Source organism: Capra hircus, unplaced genomic scaffold (assembly GCF_001704415.2).
Source record: "Capra hircus breed San Clemente unplaced genomic scaffold, ASM170441v1, whole genome shotgun sequence".
Classification (NCBI taxonomy): domain Eukaryota; kingdom Metazoa; phylum Chordata; class Mammalia; order Artiodactyla; family Bovidae; genus Capra; species Capra hircus.
Window position 1 is genome coordinate 13976 of NW_017189578.1, and position 22798 is coordinate 36773.

The 22798-nt window shown below is 38.8% G+C and overlaps 1 protein-coding gene across 1 annotated transcript; it reads left to right on the forward strand.

The window, feature by feature from the left end:
• Window positions 1-689: 689 nt before the first annotated feature.
• Window positions 690-2357, forward strand: LOC108634541 (heat shock transcription factor, Y-linked-like). The gene is made up of 2 exons (XM_018044487.1): window positions 690-1199; window positions 1626-2357. The coding sequence occupies exons 1-2, from the start codon at window positions 690-692 to the stop codon at window positions 2355-2357; spliced, it is 1242 nt and encodes a 413-aa protein (XP_017899976.1).
• The last annotated feature ends 20441 nt before the right edge of the window (window positions 2358-22798 follow it).

The window sequence follows — 22798 nt, forward strand, 5'->3', positions numbered from 1 at the left end:
CATCCAAAAACCTCCATACCTACATTGAAACCAAGCACCACCAAAGAGCCAATATTATCTAGAGCAAGACATATCACGCAAATTCTCCAGCAACACAGGAACATAGACTAGAGCTTCAATATACAGGCTGCCCAAACAGCAAACCCATAGACATCTCAGACCTCACTACTGGACACTTCATTGCCCTCCAGAGAGAAGAGATGCAGCTCCACCCACCGGAACACTGACACAAGCTTCCCTAACCAGGAAACTTGACAAGCCACTCGTCCAACCCCACCCACAGGGAGGAACCCCCACAATAAAGAGGAACCACAAACTGCCAGAAAGAGAAAGGCCATCCCAAACACAACAACAACAACAACAACAACAACAACAACAAATCTTTAGTAATGAGATTTTGCATGCTTCATGGTTTTTGTTACTATTTCTGTAAACAGTCTGTATTTTAAGTTGATGCTGAGGTAAACACTGGTTGAACATTACCCTTCAATTGCTAGGAGACCAGTGACTTTGTGATGTCACAACAAACCTTCGATTGCTAGGAGACCAGTGATTTTGCGGTGTCACAGCTTTTTGACTGGGAGGATCTCTGTGATGGTCTAGAGAGTTTCTCTCTGCAGGCCAGGCAGACATCATTTGAAGTTGAACCAGCCAAATGAGAAAATAATCTGAAGAAATGTTTCTCTGAGATGGCACATATTTCTTCAGAAATTCAAGATGGGCCTCCTAAAAATGAATCCGCTGGTTCAGAAACCTCCATTAGACCTTCTTTGTATGATTATACAATTGGGGACTCAGTTTTGAGATCTATGATTGAAGAATATGCTTTTCAGGCTTTGTCTGAGGATCTTGTGATCAAAAGGCCACGCTACACATATTCTGTCTCTCAAACAGATGATGTGAATGATTTTCTTTCACTCACATTTCCACAAAAACTTTGGAATATAGTTGAAAGTGATCAGTTTGAATCTATTTGGTGGGATGAGACAGGCACATGTATAGTGATCAATGAAGAACTCTTCAAGAAAGAAGTCTTGGAAAGAAAGGATCCTTTCAGAATATTTGAAACCAAGAGTATGAAAAGTTTAATTCGACAGCTTAACCTTTATGGATTTCATAAAAACCGACAAACTGTTCAAAGATCGGCTTCACTACCTGTCTTTCTGGAAGAAGAAAACAACATCTCTCTTTTGCGTAAGGTATTCCAAAATTTTCACTTATTGCCAAAATGTCAGATTAAACCATGTAACCTAGAAAGCATGTTCATATATGTAGCTAGAACAGAATTTAAACTTGAGTTAAAAAATTATTGAAAAAGTTTTATTTTTTTGAAGTTTAAACAGCTGGAGGTTAAAATATTGGATGTTAACAAACTGTCCTAGCAACTTGAAACCTGACATAAGTTCTGAAGCTACTTAAAATGGTATTTACTGTATATATATAACATACTTTTAGTTGAGCATATTCTTTCTAACATGTAACCTGTTAAAACTACCAACAGAGGTATTTTATTTGATGTTATTTAATTGGTTCCATTAAAGGGATACATTTTTATAGCTTAGCTTTCTTTGTTAGTTTTACCTTGGTTTATAAAGAAACTAAATAATTTTATTCTTTGATTTTAGTTACAGACCTACTATAATCCAAATTTCAAAAGAGGCCATCCCCAACTTTTAGCAAGAATGCAAAGAAGAGTTGGAATTAACAATGTGTCTCCAATATCTTCATTAGTTCAAGGTAACAAGAAGCATGCTAAAGTAAGTGTCAAAAAAGATGATCATAACTCGGAATTTCTTCCAGAAATGAGTGGAGAGAGTGCATTTCCAGCCTCCACAAGTTTAAGTGTGCCTTTCATACAAAAGCCTCATACCAGCCAGGTAGTTGCTAATACACGTGCCCTATCTCCATGCGACTTACCTACCCCATCAGCAATATCAGTTAGACACACTGACCAGATTGTGGTAGATCAATCTGAAGTTTTAAAAAAGTTGAGCATTTTAAATTGGCACTCACAGAGCAGATACACTCAAGTAAACGGCCACGTTGAGGACTTTGCTACTACAACTACATCTACTTCTGGGAACCACATCGTATCTCCATTACAGAGCAGTTATTCTGGACTGATGGTGGAACCTTCTAAATTTCCAGACAGGCATAGCGATATGTCAGCCCATGACAGTCCTTTTCTTAACCTGCAAGAGAGAGGCAACTCATGGTTCTCAGTGCCAACAATCGCTTATACATCTGCCTCCTCTCTATCGAGTATACTCATCAATAATCATCAATATGTGAAAACCATCCTAATCAAAACTGACCTACCAAATAGGTATCAGATTATGGAGCCTAAAGGAGATTGAAATTTATGTTCGGAGATGTCAACAAATAGCTACAGTTCTTGTATTTGAACAATAAATTTCCATGTTCATCTTCATAGTTTCATTTTTTATTTTCAAACTAGGAAGAGTAAAATGAGGCTATTTTACTGCATGGTTTTATAAACTCATCAGTTCAAGAAAATATTTGTTATGCATCCTAGGTAAATGACACCTGATATAATATTTGTAAGCAAGAAAATGAGAACAAAGGGAAAAGAGGTAATGGATGTAAAGTGATTTTTGAAATCATCCCTGATGAAATGAAGGGGTGCCTAAATTAGGATGGTATGGGTGAAGGAAGATATGCAAATAAAGTTAGAAAAATGAAAATACACAGTATGAACTTTAGTGGATTCACATATTATATTCTATTAGTTACTGGTAGATTCTTAAAAGGTTAGACAGCGATTGCTTTCATTATAGAAATTCATTCTGTCCTTGAAAATATAGATATTGTAGCACGTCCAAAATCTTGATCACAATTATGCCATCACTGTGATCACAAAGATAACATGACATAATCAGCGGCTGGCCCATGGTCAGCACAAGATATGTACTTTACAAGTGGTATTCTATCGGGTCATTTTTGCTCTGCTGTCCTTAAGGACCCTCTTTATTTCCTGACACCAAGATTCCACCCTATAATTCCAACTGTATTTTTATACGTTGCTTACCTGTCGCCACAGAGACAGAATAAATTCCTGGTGGTGACTGCAGCACATCAGCGTGGTTAAAAAGTTCTGGAACACCATGATATCTGTTTTCCTTAGTAATTTCATTATCTTTCTCTTATACTGTGCTTCTGAAGCTACAATCACGCAAATTATTTTCAATCATGCTAAGCCCCTTCTCACAACTTTTTCTCAACACTTTCTTCGGGTTGGAAGGAGCTTCTGTTTGCCCTCCCATGAAGGAGAACAGAGATATCAGGTCTCAATGTATCTTTCACATCAGCTGAAACATAGAGCCTGCCAATGACACATTTTAAGTGTGTACTGAATTATCAATAAAGAAATGTAGTAACCAATCAAATGCTCTACACATTACTCAACAACATTCTATAACCTGCACTACTATCATAATTCACCTTTGCTATTTACTGAGAAAATTTTCCAAGTTGATAGATATTTATGATATTTACATGGATGTACGATTTCTCGGGAGGCATGTATTCCCGTGTTTTGAAGAAATTTCACGTTTTCATGTCATTTTTCTCTTGTGTTATTTTGTTGTGTCAATCAAAGTCTTTTGCATAGGCAAATAGGAGTAGATGCTTTCCTGGAGTTCTCTTGCTTTTTGGAGGACACAATAGGTGTTAACAATTTAATCTCGGATTCCCCTGCCCTTTGCAAATCCAGATTGAACATCTGGAAACTCATGGTTCACATTCTGTTGAAACTTGGCTTGGGGAATTTTGAGCAGTTCTTTGTGACTCTGCTGTTGCTGCTGCTGCTAAGTCGTGTCAGTCTTGTCCGACTCTGTACGACCCCATAGACAGCTGCCCACCAGGCTCTGCTCTTCCGGGGATTCTCCAGGAAAGGACACTGGAGTGGGTTGCCATTTCCTTCTCCAGTGCATGAAAGTGAAAAGAAACTGTGAAGTCGCTCAGTCGTGTCTGACTCTTCACGACCCCATGGACTGAAGCCTACCAGGCTCCTCCATCCAAGGGATTTTCCAGGCAAGAGTACTGGGGTGGGTTGCCATTGCCTTCTCCGTGACTGTGCAAGATGTGTGCAATTAAGCAGTTTTGTGGACATTCTTTGGATTTCCTTTCTTTGTGGTTGGAATGAAAACTGACCATTTGCAGTCCTCTGGCCACAGCTGAGGCTCCAAAATTTGCTGGCATATGGAGGACAGTACACTCAGAGCATCTTCTTTCAGGACTTGAAATATGTCAACCGAATTCCATCATCTCCACGAGCTTTATTTGTAAGTATGCTTCCTAAGTCCCGTAGACTTTGTATTACAGGACGTCCAGCCCTAGGTGAATGATCATACCATCGTCCTTCACTGGGTCATGAAGATCCTTTGGGCATAGTTCATCCGTTTATTCTTCCCACCTCCTCTTAATAGCTTCTACTTCTGTTATGTCTGTACCATTTCAGTCCTTTATTGTGCCCACCTGTGTATGAAATTTTCCCCTGGAATCTCTGATTTTCTTGACGAGATCAGTAAGGATACAATTCTATTTATTTCCTTTATTTATTGCCTTTGATAACTGTGGAAGGTGTTATCTCCTTTTACTATTCCTTAGGACTCTGCATCCAAATGTGTATCGTTTTCCTTTTTCTCTTTTTGTTTAGCTTCACTACTCTTCTCAGCTCTTTTTGAGGCCAGGTAACTTTCTGTTCAGTTCAGTTCAGTCGCTCAGTCATGTCCGACACATTGCAACCACCAAATGGCAGCACGCCAGCCCTCCCTGTCCATCACCAACTCCTGGAGTTCACACAGACTAACGTCCTTTGAGTCAATGATACCATCCAGCCATCTCACCCTCTGTCGTCCCCTTCTCTTGTTGCCCACTATCCCTCCCAGCATCACAGTATTTTCCAATGAGTCAACTCTTCGCATGAAGTAGCCAAAGTACTGGAGCTTCAGCTTGAGCATCATTCCTTCCAAGAAAATCCAAGGGCTGATTTCCTTCAGAATGGACTGGTTGGATCTTCTTTCAGTCCAAGGAAATTTCAAGAGTTTTTTTTTTTTTTTCCAACACCACAGTTCAAAACCATCAATTCTTCGGCACTCAGCCTTCCTCACAGTCCATCTCTCAAATACATACAATGACCTCAGGAAAAGGCATAGCCTTGACTAGACGGACCTTAGTCGGCAAAGTAATGTCTCTGCTTTTGAATATGCTATGTAGGTTGGTCATAACTTTTCTTCCAAGGAGTAAGTGTCTTCTAATTTCATGGCTGCAGTCACCATTGTAGTGATTTTGGAGCCCAGAAAAATAAAGTCTGAAACTGTTTCCACTATTTCTCCTCTAATTCCCATGAAGTGATGGGACCGGATGCCAGGTTCTTTGTTTTCTGAAAGTAGAGCTTTAAGCCAACTTTTTCAGTCTCCTTTTTCACTTTCATCAAGAGGCTTTTTAGTTCCTTTTCACTTTCTGCCATAAGGGTGGAGTCATCTGCATATCTGAGGTTATTGATATTTCTCCCAGCAGTCGTGATGCCAGCCTGTGTTTCTTCCAGTAAAGCATTTCTTGTGATGTACTCTGCATAGAGGTTAAATAAGCAGGGTGACAGTATACAGCCTTGATGCACTATTTTCTTCCTTATTTTTAAGTTTTTTTTAAATTCATTTATTCTTATTTTTACTTTATTTTACTTTACAGTACTGTGTTGGTTTTGTCATACATTGCCATGAATCCACCACGGGTGTACATGCGTTCCCAAACATGAACTCCCTCTCCCCCCTCCCTCCCCATAACATCTCTCTGGGTCATCCCTGTGCACCAGCCCCAAGCATGCTGTATCCTGGCGATTCGATAGACTGACGATTCAATTCTTACATGATAGTATACATGTTTCAATGCCATTCTCCCAAATCATCCCACCCTCTCCCTCTCCTTCTGAGTCCAAAAGTCTGCTATACACATCTGTGTCTTTTTTGCTGTCTCGCATAATGGGTCATCATTGCCATCTTTCTAAATTCCATATATATGTGTTAGTATACTGTATTGGTGTTTTTATTTCTGGCTTACTTCACTCTGTATAATAGACTCCAGTTTCATCCATCTCATAAGAACTGATTCAAATGTATTGTTTTTAATGGCTGAGTAATACTCCATTGCGTATGTGTACCACAGCTTTCTTATCCATTCATCTGCTGATGGACATCTAGGTTGTTTCCATGTCCTTGCTATTATAAACAGTGCCGCGATGAACATTGTGGTACATATGTCTCTTTCAATTCTGGTTTCTTCGGTGTGTATGCCCAGAAGTGGGATTGCTGGGTTATAAGGCAGTTCTATTTGCAATTTTTAAAGGAATCTCCACACTGTTCTCCATAGTGTCTGTACTAGTTTGCATTCCCACCAACAGTGTAGGATGGTTCCCTTTTCTCCACACCCTCTCCAGTATTTATTGCTTGCAGATTCTTGGATCACAGGCATTCTGACTCGTGTGAAGTGGCACCTCATTGTGGTTTTGATTTGCATTACTCTCATAATGAGTGATGTTGAGCATCTTTTCATGTGTTTGTTAGCCATCCGTATGTCTTCTTTGGAGAAATGTCTATTTAGTTCTTTTGGCCCATTTTTTGATTGGGTCGTTTATTTTTCTGGAATGGAGCTGCCTAAGTTGGTTTTATATTTTTGAGATTAGTTGTTTGTCAGTTGCTTCATTTGTTATTATTTTCTCCCATTCAGAAGTCTGTCTTTTCACCTTGCTTATAGTTTCCTTTGCTGTGCAGAAGGTTTTAATTTTAATTAGATCCCATTTGTTTATTTTTGCTTTCATTTCCAGAATTCTGGGAGGTGGATCATAGAGGATCCTGCTGTGATTTATGTCAGAGAGTGTTTTGCCTATGCTCTCCTCTAGGAGTTTTATAGTTTCTGGCCTTATGTTTAGATCTTTAATCCATTTTGAGTTTATTTTTGTGTGTGGTGTTAGAAAGTGATGTAGTTTCATTCTTTTACAAGTGGTTGACCAGTTTTCCCAGCACCACTTGTTAAAGAGATTGTCTTTACTCCATTGAATATTCTTGCCTCCTTTGTCAAAGATAAGGTGTCCATATGTGTGTGGATTTATCTCTGGGCTTTCTATTTTGTTCCATTGATCTTTATTTCTGTCTTTGTACCAGGACCATACTCTCTTGATGACTGTGGCTTTGTAGTAGAGTCTGAAGTCAGGCAAGTTGATTCCTCCAGTTCTATCCTTCTTTCTCAAGATTGCTTTGGCTATTCGAGGTTTTTTGTATTTCCATACAAACCTTGAAATTTTTTTTTTCTATTTCTGTGAAAAATATGGCTGGTAGCTTGATAGGGATTGCATTGAATTTGTAAATTGCTTTGGGTAATATACTCATTTTCACTATATTGATTCTTCCAATCCATGAACATGGTATATTTCTCCATCTATTTATGTCCTCTTTGATTTCTTTCATCAGTGTTTAATAGTGTTATATATATAGGTCTTTAGTTTCTTTAGGTAGATATATTCCTAAGTATTTTTTTTTTAATTTTTTATTTTTTTTAAATTTTAAAATCTTTAATTCTTACATGCGTTCCCAAACATGAACCCCCCTCCCACCTCCCTCCCCACAACATCTCTCTGGGTCATCCCCATGCACCAGCCCCAAGCAAGCTGCACCATACGTCAGACATGGACTGGCGGATGTTGCAATGGTGAATGGAATTTTTTCCTTAATGTCTTTTTCTACTTTCTCATTTTTCGTGTATAAGAATGCAAGAGACTTCTGTGTGTTAATATTATATCCTGCAATTTTACTATATTCATTGATTAGCTCTAGTAATTTTCTGGTGGAGTCTTTAAGGTTTTCTATGTAGAGGATCATGTCATCTGCAAACAGTGAGAGTTTTACTTCTTTTCCAATTTGGATTCCTTTTATTTCTTTTTCTGCTCTGATTGCTGTGGCCCAAACTTCCAGAACTATGTTGAATAGTAGTGGTGAAAGTGGGCACCCTCGTCTTGTTCCAGACTTTAGGGGAAATGCTTTCAATTTTTCACCATTGAGGATAATGTTTGCTGTGGGTTTGTCATATATTCCTTTTATTATGTCGAGGTATGTTCCTTCTATTCCTGCTTTCCGGAGAGTTTTTATCATAAATGGATGTTGAAGTTTGTCCAAGGCCTTCTCTGCATCTATTGAGATAGTCATATGGCTTTTATTTTTCTATTTGTTACTGGGATGAATTACACTGATTGATTTGTGGATATTGAAGAATCCTTGAAACCCTGGGATAAAGCCCACTTCGTCATGGTGCATGATCTTTTTAATGTGTTTCTGGATTCTGATTGCTAGAATTTTGTTGAGGATTTTTGTAACTATGTTCATCAGTGATATCTTCCTGAAGTTTTCTTTTTTTGTAGTATCTTTGTCAGGATTTGGTATTAGTGTGATGGTGGCCTCATAGAATGAGTTTGGAAGTTTACCTTCCTCTGCAATTGTCTGGAAGTGTTTGAGTAGGATAGGTGTTAGCTCTTGCTGAACTTTTGGTAGAATACAGCTGTGAAGCCGTCTGGACCTGGGCTTTTGTTTGCTAGATTTCTGATTACAGTTTCAATTTTGGTGCTTGTGATGAGTCTGTTAAGATTTTCTATTTCTTCCTGGTTCAGTTTTGGAAGGTTGTGCATTTCTAAAAATTTGTCCATTTCTTCTACGTTGTCCATTTTATTGGCATATAATTGCTGATAGTAGTCTCTTATGATCCTTTGTATGTCTGTTTTTTCTGTTGTGATCTCTCCATTTCTGATAAAATAGACTAAAACAAAGGCTGTGAAAAGAGACAAAGAAGGCCACTACATAATGATCAAAGGATCAATCCAAGAAGAATATATAACAATTATAATTATATATGTACCCAATATAGGAGCACTGCAATATGTAAGGCAAATGCTAACAGGTATGAAAGGGGAAATTAGCAATAACACAATGCAAGCAGGAGACTTTAATACTCCACTCACACCTATGCACAGATCAACTAAACAGAAAATTAACAAAGAAACATAAACTTTAAATGATACATTAGGCCAGTTAGGCCTATTTGATAGCTATAGGACATTTCACCCCAAAACAATGAATTTCACCTTTTTCTCAAGTGCTCATGGAACCTTCTCCAGGATAGATCACATCCTGGGCCATAAATCTAACCTTGATAATTTCAAAAAAATCAAAATCCTTCCAAGCATCTTTTCTGACCATAATGCATTAAGATTAGATCTCAATTACAGGAGAAAGACTATTAAAAATTCCAACATATGGAGGCTGAACAATACACTGCTGAATAACCAACAAATCACAGAAGAAATCAAAAAAGAAATCAAAATATGCATAGAAACTAATAAAAATGAAAACACAACAAACCAAAACCTGTGGGATACTATAAAAGCAGTGCTAAGAGGAAAGCCCATAGCAATACAGGCATGCCTCAAGAAACAAGAAAAAAGTCAAATAAATAACCTAATTCTACACCTAATGCAACTAGAAGAGGAAGAATTGGAGAATCCGAGAGTTATTAGAAGGAAAGAAATCTTAAAAAATTAGGGCAGAAATAAATGCAAAGGAAACCAAAGAGACCATATCAAAAATCAACAAAGCCAAAAGCTGGTTCTTTGAAACGATAAATAAAATTGACAAACCATTAGCCAGACTGATCAAGAAACAAAGAGAGAAAAATCAAATCAATAAAATTAGAAATGAAAATGGAGAGTGCACTTCCTTTCCTATTTGGAACCAGTCTGTTCTTCCATGTCCAGTTCAAACTGTTGCTTCCTGACTTGCATACAGATTTCTCAAGAAGCATGTCAGATTGTCTGCTATTCCCATCTCTTTCAGAATTTTCTACAGTTTATTGTGATCCACACAGTCAAAGGCTTTGGCATAGTCAATAAAACAGAAAGAGATGTTTTTCTGGAACTCTCTTGCTTTTCCCATGGTCCAGTGGATGTTGGCAATTTGACCTCTGGTTCCTCTGCCTTCTAAAACCAGCTTAAACATCAGGACGTTCACAGTTCACATATTGCTGAAGCCTGGCTTGGAGAATTTTGAGCATTACTTTACTATCGTGTGAGATGAGTGCAATTGTGCAGTAGATTGAGCATTCTGTGGCCTTGCCTCTCTTTGGGACTGGAATGAAAATTGACATTTTCCAGTCTCGTGGCCACTGCTGAGTTTTCCAAATTTGCTGGCACGTTGAGCACATCACTTTCAGAGCATCATCTTTCAGGATTAGAAATAGCTCCACTGGAATTCTATCACCTCCTCTAGCTTTGTTCGTAGTGATGCTTTCTAAAGCCCACTGGACTTCACATTACAGGATGTCTGGCTCTAGACGAATGATCACACCATCGTGATTATCCGGGTCATTAAGATCTTTTTTTTGTACAGTTCTTCTGTGTGCTCTTGCAACATCTTCTTAATATCTTCTGCTTCTGTTAGGTCCAGACTATTTCTGTCCTTTATCGATCCCATTCTTTGCATGAAATGTTATCTTGGTAACTCTAATTTTTCTTGAATAGATCTCTAGTCTTTCCCATTCTGTTCTTTTGCTCTATTTCTTTGCATTGATCACTGAAGAAAGCTTTCTTATCTCTCCTTGCTATTCTTTGGAACTCTGCATTCAGATGCTTATTTCTTTCCTATTCTCCTTTTCTTTTCACCGCTCTTCTTTTCTCAGCTATTTGAAAGGCCTCACCAGATAGCCATTTTGCTTTTTCGCATTTCTTTTCCATGGGGATGGTCTTGATCCTTGTACAATGTCACAAATCCCATTCCATAGTTCATCAGGCAGTCTATCTACAGATCTAGGCCCTTAAATCTATTTCTCACTTCCACTGTATAATTATAAGGGATTTGATTTAGGTCATACCTGAATGGTCTAGCGGTTTTCCCTACTTTCTTCAAGTTAGGTCTGAATTTGGTAATAAGCAGTTTATGATCTGAGCCACAGTCAGGTCCTGGTCTTGTTTTTCTGACTTTGTAGAGGTTCTTCATCTTTGACAACAAAGAATATAATCAATCTGATTTCGGTGTTGACCACGTGGTGATATCCATGTATAGAGTCTTCTGTTGTGTTGTTGGAAGTGGGTGTTTGCTAGGGCCAGTGCATTTTCTTGGCAAAACTTTGTTAGTCTTTGCCCTGATTCATTCTGCATTCCAAGGCCAAATTTGCTTGTTAACCTAGGTGTTTCTTGACTTCCTACTTTTGCATTCCAGTCCCCTATAATGAAAAGGACTTATTTCTTGGGTGTTAGTTCTACAAGATCTTTTAGGTCTCCATAGAAGCGTTCAACTTCAGCTTCTTCAGCATTACTGGTTGGGGCATAGACTTGGATTAGGTTGATATTGAATGGTTTGCCTTGGAAACGAACAGAGATCATTCTGTCATTTTTGAGACTGCATCCAAATACTGCATTTTGGACTCTTCTCTTGACCATGATAGCTACTCCATTTCTTCTGAGGGATTCCTGGCAGCAGTAGTAGATATAATGTTCATCTGAGTTATACTTACCCATTGCAGTCCATTTTACTTCACTGATTCCTAGAATGTAGATGTTCACCCTTGCCATCTCTTGTTTGACCACTTCAAATTTGCCCTGATTCATGGACCTGATATTCCAGGTTCCTATGCAATATTGCTCTTTACAGCATTGGACCTTGTTTCCATCACCAGTCACATCCACAGCTGGGTATTGTTTTTGCTTTGGCTCCTTCCCTTCTTTCTTTTTGGAGTTATTTCTCCACTGATCTCCAGTAGCGTACTGGACACCTACTGACCTGGGGAGTTCCCCTTTCAGTATCCTATTATTTTGCCTTTTCATACTGTTCCTGGGGTTCTCAAGGCAAGAATACTGAAGTGGTTTGCCATTCCTTTCAAAGTGGGCCACATTCTGTCAGACCCCTCCACCATGACCCTCCTGTCTTGGGTTGCCCTGTGGGCATGGCTTGGTTTCACTGAGTTAGACAATGCTGTGGTCCTAGCGTGATTAGATTGACTTGTTTTCTGTAAGTATGGTTTCAGTGTCTCTGCCCTCTGATGCCCTCTTGCAACACCTACCATCTTACTTGGGTTTCTCTTACCTTGGGCGTAGGGTATCACTTCACAGCTGTTCCAGCAAAGTGAAGCCACTGCTCCTTACCTTGGACGAAGGGTATCTCATCACCTCCGACCTTCCTGACCTTCCACGTGGTATAACTCCTCTAGGCCCACCTGCGCCAGTGCAGCCACTGCTCCTTGGATGTGGGTTGCCCTTCCCAGCCACCGCCCCTGGCCTCAGCCATGGGGTGTCTCCTCCCAGCTGCCGCCCCTGGCCTCTGGAGCAGGGTGGCTGCTCCTGGCTCCCGACCCTGACCTTGGACCAGGGTGGCTCCTCTCGGCCATTCCTGTGCAGTCCCAGCCTGGCACTCTTGGCCGCTGCCCCTGACCTCGGACTTGGGGTACCTCCTCTTGGCAACGCTGAGTGGGCCGGCTGTCACAGCCACTCTACCATTTTGCATTTCTTTTTCAAGCAGATTTTCTTGATCACTGCTTCCTATACAATAACACAAACCTCCATCCATAGGTCTCCAGGCACTCATCTATCAGATAGAATCCCCTGTATCTATCACTTCCACCGTATAATCATAAGGGTTTTGATTTTAAATATGTAAAATATATTAATTCTCTATTTCCTCTAGAGAAATCTTCACCCAGATTTTCATCAAAGAAATACAGAAAACTCTATATGTTATTTGGGAAATACATGAAATATAGCTGTTTGATGTTTACCATTTAGCTCAGGCCTTAATTTCTGAATCATGTAAAATTATCTTTCTTGTGTATGAATATGGAAAGTGTTTCACATGTGAAAATTTGAGAATTCATATTTCATATGAGAACATTTCTCCCCAGATTGTCAGATGTGAAAGAGACAGAATTTCAAATCTCATATCTGAAGATTTCATGAATCTGTGGGCAAATTCTATATTTCTTGTAGGAAAATTAACACAGGTGTTTCAAATGTTAGACAGTACTCAGTATTTCATGAAGGAAAGACTTCACAAATGTTTTCAAATTACAAATATGAAAAACTTCCATGTTTCATATGACCATGTTGGGATATGTGACAGATTTTTTTTTTAATTTCCTGTCAAAGAATCTACATCCAGATTTTCATAACTCTAATATAAAAAATTCCACATTGTTTTGCAGAAAATTTTGTGTCCATACATTCTCATATGATGTACAGAGAATTCTGTATTTTAAGTTGAAAATACGTTCTCCAGATTTGTATATGTGAATAATAGAGAATTTTATGTTTCACATCCTGAAATCTGCATCTAGAGTTTGACATGTAAAACATAATTTCATCTTTTATGTAGGACACTCTCATTTCAAATGTCTATACTTGAAAAACAGATAATAATTTCATCAAGAGGCGCCTTACTTACTATTTTTCTTCTGTCATTACGGTGTTGTCATTGGGATTACTAAGGCTATTCATATCTCCCACATAAATTTTGTTTCTAACTTGAGCTTCATCTAGATTTTAATTTTTTCATCGTTTTCTCTGCACAGAAGTTAAATAAGCAGGAAAACAATACAAAGTTTTGACTTCTTCCTTTCCCAATATTGAATCAGTTCATTGCCCCATGTCCAATTCTAACTGCTACATCTTCACTTCATACACGTTTCCCAGGAGACATATAGGGTATTATCTCATTCTTATCTCTAAAAAATTTACAAAATTATTATTATTATTATTATTTGTTTTCTGTGTGATTTGCATTGTCCAAGTCATTAGCAGAGACAGTTAAGCAGATATAGATGATTGTATGCTATCTCCTTCCTTATTCTATGATACAAACAACAACTCATGTGTACCTCTTATGAGTAAATAATCAACTACACATTCCTGTGTTTGTTGGTTTTGTTATTTTATTTTTTGGTCATTGTTGCTGTTGCCGTTTTCTCTCTTTTTCAAGCAGTCAAGTACCAACTGGTAATTTCCCATGAATTTTCCATCTTATTCTACATAAATTAAATTATGCCCATGACTGTCTCTGACCTTTGACAGCCGCTGAATGGAGCTACACTTCAAGATCCAAAATCAGTGATCTGTACTCTGGGAAAATGTCAGGAACGTCAAAAACTAGCTAGATATATTCAAGTGCTGTCTTTTTGAGCCTAATTATGCTATTATATGTTATGTGGAAAGTTCTGCATTTCTTCATGCTGATGACAATTCCTCATTAACAGAAATTTCCAAGGGGGAAAAATAAACAACACCACATTATGCTTGATTGCATGTTGGAAGTCAAAGTAGTGCCAGTTGCATGAGTACATAAACAACGTCCCATCAGACAGATTGAGTCAAGGTAACTAATGTTTCCTGTTTTACTGTCAAGGAAAGAAGAATAACAGAGATTGCCAGGAAAAACTGAGAAGTTCCACGAAGGCAGAATTGGAGGCAGATGTGAAATGCAACTCTCTCAATGAATGGACCACAAATAATACTACTACATGCACAATTGTTCTCCCACAGCATCAGATAAATACTAGCAGAAGACCTTGGTCACCTGAGTGTCCCATGTGGGTTCCAGATATACCATGTGTAGAAAGGAACTAAGAAGGGAGAAGGAGGATAAGAAGAAGCAAGACAAAACCTGTGCCTTGTGGTGGGAGATGGAGAAGAAGGGAAGAGATTTCCAGAGTGAGGCAAGCTCCTTCACTAAAGGGTAAATTACCTTGGAACTGAAAGGAAACAAGATAAAACAGATGATGAAATATAATTCAGGATAGAGTGAGAGCCACACAAGACAATGTGTGTCATGGCCCTGTATGGCTCAAACTGCAGTGCAGTTCAGCCAGTGTGTATGGGGTCCAGAAGCCGGAAGGTGGGATTTAGAGAGCGATTCTGGGAGAGGACTGCTGTTGACTGTGTGGAGATGGCCTGATGGTCCACGTATGAGTAGCTGTGTTGCAGGGAATGTCTTTTGAGAATTCCCAAACTGCCAAAGAGGGAGGACCTTACTGCATTGTCACATACCAGGAGGTAGAGATATCTTGGTAGACCCTCACCTTCCCACCTGTTAACACCTACTACAAGGCAATAGAGAAAGACCAGCAGAAGTACCACTCATGCTCCTGAAAACACAGGTTAGAAGAGGATCCCATTAAGGCCAAATCTTTTCTCCCTATGGCTGCTGGCTCCTATTCAAATTTGACACCACCATGGTTCCAGGCTTTCAAGTAGCTATAGCACCTCTTGTGATCATCACAGTAGATCCCAGTGTGCCACAAGTATCTAAGGGCAGACTCCTTTGGTGACCACATGGCCTTAGAATGCAGAATGAAGCAGGTAAAGACTAATAGAGTTTTGGGAAGAAAATGCACTGGTCATAGCAAACACCCTCTTCCAACAACACAAGATAAGACTCTACACATGGACATCACCAGATGGTCAACACTGAAATCAGATTGATTATATTCTCTAGAGCCAAAGATGGAGAACCTCTATACAGTCAACAAAAACAAGACCAGGAGCTTACTGTGGCTCAGATCATGAACTCCTTATTACCAAATTCAGACTTAAACTGAAGAAAGTAGGAAAAACCGCTAGACAATTCAGGTATGACCTAATCAAAGCCCTTATGATTATACAGTGGAAGTGAGAAATAGATTTAAGGGCCTAGATCTGATAGATAGAGTGCCTGATGAACTATGGAATGACGTTTGTGTCATTGTAGAAGAGACAAGGATCAAGATGCCATGAGAATGAAATGCAAAAAAGCAAAATGTCTGTCTGGGGAGGCCTTACAAATAGTGGTGGAAAGAAGAGAGGTGAAAAGCAAAGGAGAAAAGGAAAGATATAAGCATCTGAATGCAGAGTTCCAAAGAATAGCAAGGAGAGACAAGAAAGCCTTCTTCAACAATCAATGAAAAAAAAAAAAAAAAGAGGAAAAGAACAGAGTGGGAAAGACTGGAAATGTCTTCAAGACAATCAGAGATACCAAGGGAACATTTCATGCCAAGATGGGATCGATAAAGGACAGAAATGGTATAGATCTAACAGAAGCATAAGATATTAAGAAGGGGTGGCAAGAATGCGCAGAACTATATGAAAAAGATATTCATGACATGGATAATCACGATGGTGTGATCACTCATCTCGAGCCAGACATCCTGTAATGTAAAGACAAGTGGGCCTTAGAAAGCATCACTACAAACAGAGCTAGTGGAGGTGATGGCATTCCAGTTGAGCTGTTTCAAATCCTGAAAGATGATGCTGTAAGAGTGCCGCACTCAATATGTCAGCAAATTTGGAAAATTCAGCAATGGCCACAGGACTGGAAAAGGTCAGTTTTCACTCCAATTCCAAAGAAAACCAATGCCAAAGAATGCTCAAACTACTGCACAATTGCACTCAACTCTCATGCTAGTAAAGTAATGCTCAAAATTCTCCAAGTCAGGCTTCAGCAATACGTGAACCATGAATTTCTTGATGTTCATTCTAGTTTTAGAAAAGGCAGAGGAACCAGAGATCAAATTGCCAACATCTGCTGATCATGGGAAAAGCAAGAGAGTTCCAGAAAAACATCTCTTTCTGATTTATTAACTATGACAAAGCCTTTGACTGTGTGGATCACAATAAACTGTGGAAAATTCTGAAAGAGATGGGAATAGCAGGCCACCTGACCTGTCTCTTGAGAAATCTGCATGCAGGTCATGAAGCAACAGTTAGACCTGGACATGGAACAACAGACTGGTTCCAAATAGGAAAAGGAGTACGTCAAGGTTGTATTTTGTCACCCCGCTTATTTAACTTCTATGCAGAGTACATCGTGAGAAATGCTGGACTGGAAGAAATACAAGCTAGAATCAAGACTGCTGGGAGAAATTTCAATAACCTCAGATATGCAGATGACACCACTCTTATGGCAAAAAGTGAAGAGGAACTAAAAAGCCTCTTGATGAAAGTGAAAGAGGAGACTGAAAAAGTTGGCTTAAAGCTCAACATTCAGAAAATGGAGATCATGGCATCCGGTCCCATCACTTCATGGGGAATAGATGAGGTAACAGTGGAGACAGTGTCAGACTTTATTTTGGGGGGCTCCAAAATCACTGCAGATGGTGACTGCAGCCATGAAATTAGAAGACACTTACTCCTTGGAAGAAAAGTTATGACCAATCTAGATAGCATATTCAAAAGCAGAGACATTACTTTGCCGACTAAGGTCCATCTAGTTGAGGCTATGGTTTTTCCAGTAGTCATGTATGGATGTGAGAGTTGGACTGTAAAGAAGGGTGAGCACTGAAGAATTATGATTTTGAACTGTGGTGCTGGAGAAGACTCTTGAGTGTCCCTTGGACTGCAAGGAGATCCAACCAGTCCATTCTGAAGGAGATCAGCCCTGAGATTCCTTTGGAAGGAATGATGCCGAAGCACAAACTCCCGTACTTTGTCCACCTCATGCGAAGAGTTGACTCATTGGAAAAGACTTTGATGCGCGGATGGATTGGGGGAAGGAGGAAGAGGGGATGACAGAGGATGAAATGCCTGGATGGCATCACTGGCTGGATGGATGTGAATCTGAATAAACTCTGGGAGTTGGTGATGGACAGGGAGGCCTGGAATGCTGCGTAGCAAAGAGTCGGACACGACTGAGTGACTACACTGAATGATTTATGGAAATTATAAATCTGGGAGAGGGGAAACTGAAAATGGCAAACCTCTGTCCTAATTGTTCTGTAAAAGTATAAAAGATAATCTTAAACTTGGATAAACAGGCAGCCCATAAATAACTGAGGGGCTATGTCATTCGCCAACACCTTTCACCCCTTCAGGATGAATCCCTGGCTGCTGGAGTTGGACTCCAGCACTCTGGCCTATGTTGAGGACTAGGACACGTTCAGATGCAGCACTAGGAAACATGTGATATTCTTTTGATGCGTTCAATTGTTGTGTTTTTTCTGCGTAATTTTTTTCAGCTGTAGGCTTCTTTGTTACTACAAATTAATTTGATCTTTGAAGATTATTTCAACCATGTTTTTTTTATTGTTATTTCTACTTTTACTTTGCTTTTCTATTTTCTGTGCCTTTTCTTGCTGTTGCATCACTTCATTTTTTAACACAGGTATGTATTCTATATTAACTGTGGTTTCTTGTTATTCTGTAGGGGCTGTTTTGATCTTCTTGTCAGACTTGCCTTCTTTATTCTTCAGTTGGCACTCTGCTCTTTTTTTTTTTTTTTTGCTTAATTAAGATTTACTTGATGGGTTCTCTTTATGAACCTCTTGTCTTCTCTGTAATGTTTGTTGCTTGTAGTGCCTTCTATTTATCTAATTGTCATGTATCTATGTTACTTTTTTAATCTCCTCAATATTTACTATGGTATTGTAGTTTTCTGGGCATAAGTTGGGCCTGATCTTTTCGGGTGTCAGCACCTGAGTGGTTAGCAGGCAGGAAGGCCAGGGGTCTCCATATGAAGGACATAGCCTGCAAGTGTCAGATGTTTTTACTTCTCTTAAGTGGCAGGAGGAAACAAACAAGCAATATTTGTGCTTTTTTCCTTTCTCTATACAAATTTAAAAGCTGGTTTCTCTTAAAATATTGTGTTGCCATAATGACACTTGGTTTCATCTGAAGTTGCCTATTCTCAAAACTTGAGATGACCAAAGCATTTTTCTTACGGAAATGTTTGTCTTAAACTATGCTATTCTACTATGCTTTTACCCCAAACTCTGTCATCAAGTCAGTGCCACCTAATGCCTCAGTACCTACTTGACAAACCAGTATGTTATACTCAGGTATTATTTCCCTAATCTATGTAAAGAAAAAAAATTGTATGGTAATATGTCCTTCTTCAAGATTCAAGTTAATAATTGTATGGCCCAGGATGAGTCATCTGATGCCAAGATTATCCCAAAATATATCTTATGGGTGAGGGGCCCTGGTACCACTCTGAGTTTTAAAACATTCCTCTCTTTAATTAACAGACTGCTGGTGAGTGTATAACATCCAGCTGAAGAGTAGCAGGGGGTATTCTTTCTGCCCCCTTCTGATGCCTATGTCAGAAGTTTTCTCTATCTCTTTATTTTTTAATAAAAGTTTATTATACAAAGCTCTGAGCAATCCAGCCTTGTCTCTTGTCCCAGATTGAATTCCTCTCCTCTGGAGGCCAAGAATCTGGGCGTATTTTCATTCCACTACCACCTTTCACACTTAGACCAGGATCATGGGACACCTGGGAATTCCCATCTACTGTGAATATCAACTGGTGACAGTCTCCATGAAGGCCTCTTTCCCAATCTCTGATGCACTGCACCCAACTGCCTACACAACCCACGGCTGATAAGCCACACCACACAACAAGCAAGACAGAAAAACACAGCCACTCATCAGCAGATAGACTGCCTAATGTCAGACTAGTCCCATAGACACCTACAAATGACATGAACAGATATGGTCCCACCATTAGAGAGAGAAGACTCAGGCTGCAGAATCAAGAACATTGTTGTCAGTCTCTCCAAGCTCCAAAACCAACACTAGCCACTCAATCAGCTTTATCAACTTGGAGTGAAGACGAGGCATAATAAATATAATGAAGCAGTTTGTGAAGAAATAACCATTAACATGGTAAGTAGGGAAATGTGAAGACAGAGAAATATGTTTTGGGCTAAAGAATGTGGCAAAAACTCAAAACATATGAAAGAAAAAATGGGCAGGCTCCCTGAAAGTGGCTTGGATGTTGTGGTAGTAAAGGTGATAAGACATTCTAGAAATGGAAAGCAGAAAAGACAAGAACCATTTGTGAAAGGTCTAGAAAAATGTAAAAGTAACAACAAACAATGAACAATACAGAAAAGGACTTTGGTCTCCTATATGCTGATACACCCTGTTGTACAGCAGAAGACAACACAACATTGGCAACAGATTATCCTCCAATTCAGACATGTAGTTTAAAATGAAACACAAGTGTTCAAAGGCACAAGAGACCTGACAAAGTTAATTGATACTTATAGGACATTTCACCGAAACACAGCAGAATATACATTTTTTCTAAAGTGAAAATAAAATATCTTCAGGATATATCACAAAGTGGATCTAAAATCAAGCCTTGGTAAATTTAAGATAGTGGTAATTGCATCAATCATATATATATATATATAACCACAATGCTATGATTAATATACCACATTTTGTGGGAGAGGACTTGAAAAACATGAGTCCATGTGGACTAATAAATACAACTCTACATGGCCATGAGATCATTCATGAAATCTGAGAGATATTGAACGAAAAATCTTAGAAATAAATAATATTAAAAACACGATTATCTGAAAGTTATGGAGCATACTAAAGCAGTAGAAGAGTGAAGTTGATAAATACTGCACATCTCAAGTAATCAACATAACCTTTAATCTAAAGCATTTAAGGAAGGAAGAAAAAGCAGACAAAATTCCCCAAAATAAACAGAAGAGGAAGAAATGATAAAAATCAGAGCAGAAATTAAAGAAAGGAAATGATGAAAAAAAAAAAAAAGCCAAAATAAGTATCACTAAAAGGCGTCTCTTAGAGAGGAGAAACAAAATAGATAAATCAAGGTCCAGACTTATCAAGAAAAAAAAGGGCAATCGAATCAATTAAATGTGACATGACGAAAGATGAGATTATAACTGATACCACAGAAATAACGAAGAATCATAAGAGCCAACAGCAAGCAACTATAAGTCAATAAAATTTAGAATCTAATCCGTAGACAAATGCTCAGAAATTCAACTAAGAAGAAACAGAAAATATGAACAGAGCAATTATAAGCACTAATATTGAAATTGTGATGAAAAAAGTCTAGTTGACAAACTTAAAGCCAGATGGCTTCACATGGAAATATTATGAGCCAGTCAGAGAACTGCTAGCACATGCACTTTTGAAACACTTCCAAAATTCTAGAGTGGAAGGAAAACCCAAAACTTATTCTACAAGGTCACCATCACACTGATACCAACACCGAGATAACACAGAAAAAGAAAGTTACAGACCAATATCACATAGATTAACAGAGGCAAACATACTTAGCAAAATATGAGCAAAAATATCCACCAATATCTTGAAAGGATTGAACACCATTATTAAGTGTAGGGTTTATTCTAGATATGGAAACATTCTTCAGAAGCTGCATGTCAATGTATAGTGAAGGATTAAAACTACATGATCCCATCAGTAGTTGGTGAAAAAATTTTGATATAATTCAACAAGTGTTTGTGATAGAAACTCTCCAAAAACTGAACACAGCAAAAACTACCTCAACTTATCAAAGGCACACGGATCAAATCTACAACAACATATCACCTCTTACCATTCCAAATGACCATCAGTAGGAGGAAAAAAAAAAAAAAAAACCCTGCCCTGTTAGTCCAGTGGCTAAGACACCATGATCCCTATGCAGGAGTCCCAGGTTTGATCCCTGGTCACGGAATTAGATTCCACACACAGTAACTGAGGTTTGTGGCAACAAAATAGAGAAATAAATATTTATGTGTGCATATTAATGCATTCAAGTGGAATCCAGAAAACAGGTGCTAAATAACCCATTTCGAGTGTAGGAAGGGATGGACTCATAGAAAACAGACGTGTGGACACAGTGCAGGAAGGACATATGTAACATACCAAGCATGTAGTAGAGAGCTACTGCTGTGGAGTGCTCTAATGGAGTTGGTTTTGGAGTAGGAGAGGAGGCTCAAGAGGGAGATGGCAGGACTGCTCAAATGGAAGCTCAGTTACATTTAATAATAACTGATTTTTTTTTTTCCTGGGCAGCAGACACTAGCACAACATTGTAAAGAAAGAAAACCAGTCCTTGGCTAATTGGTGCTAGTGATAAGTAAAGCGTCGCTGTGCGTGTCAAGTAAAATGTGTACCCAGGATGGCTTTAGAACATATAGACAAAGCAAAAGCAAAAAAAAAAAAAAGGCAAACTTAACTGCAGAGCTCTTTTAGCCAGAATAAATTCAGACTCTACACTGGTGTCCCTTCACTTCATTAATTTGTCATTGTTTCTAAAAGTAAAGAACGTCTTTGTAAAAGTAAAGAAAACATATATGGTTGTATGTTTTCATAAACTGATGTCACCAATTTATGAAACCATGAATCCCCTCAAGTTTTAATAATAGCTGACCTTTGACTTTCAGTACTGTGCTAAGTACGAATTAGTTAAAACAGGTTAACACTGCGGTGGTGCACAAGAATCCCTTATACTGCAGTTCTAGAGTGTGTGCTACTGACTGGGAAAAATGCATAGTCCAAAAGTGGAGAATTGTGTTTTCTTCATCAGGCCTTTCATTCTAATAAGAACTTAATCATGAGGAGCAACTTCTCATATTGCTAAAAGACTGCTCTGAAGAAGGATAGGAAATCCAGGTTTTACAGAAGTTTTGGTACAACGATCAGGTATGGAGAATGTCCGAATATTATGGTTAACGAAAGAAAAACTGCTCACTAAAAGTGAATGGATTCAGATATTTTCTACCTGTTGGAAGATGCAAGAATCTGGGCTCCTTGAAATAATTCCTTTGATAAGCACCTTAACTAGGGCTAGTATCTTCTGTCTCAAGTCAGTTCTTCAGGTGGCAGGTGCAGTAACTAAAGGCTTAATCGTGGGCAACATTATTTCATCAAGAGTTCCCCCAGGTTTCACATTTATGGGTGGATGCAATGGCTTATGATTGATGACTGCAGCATCCTATGTTTAATGATAAG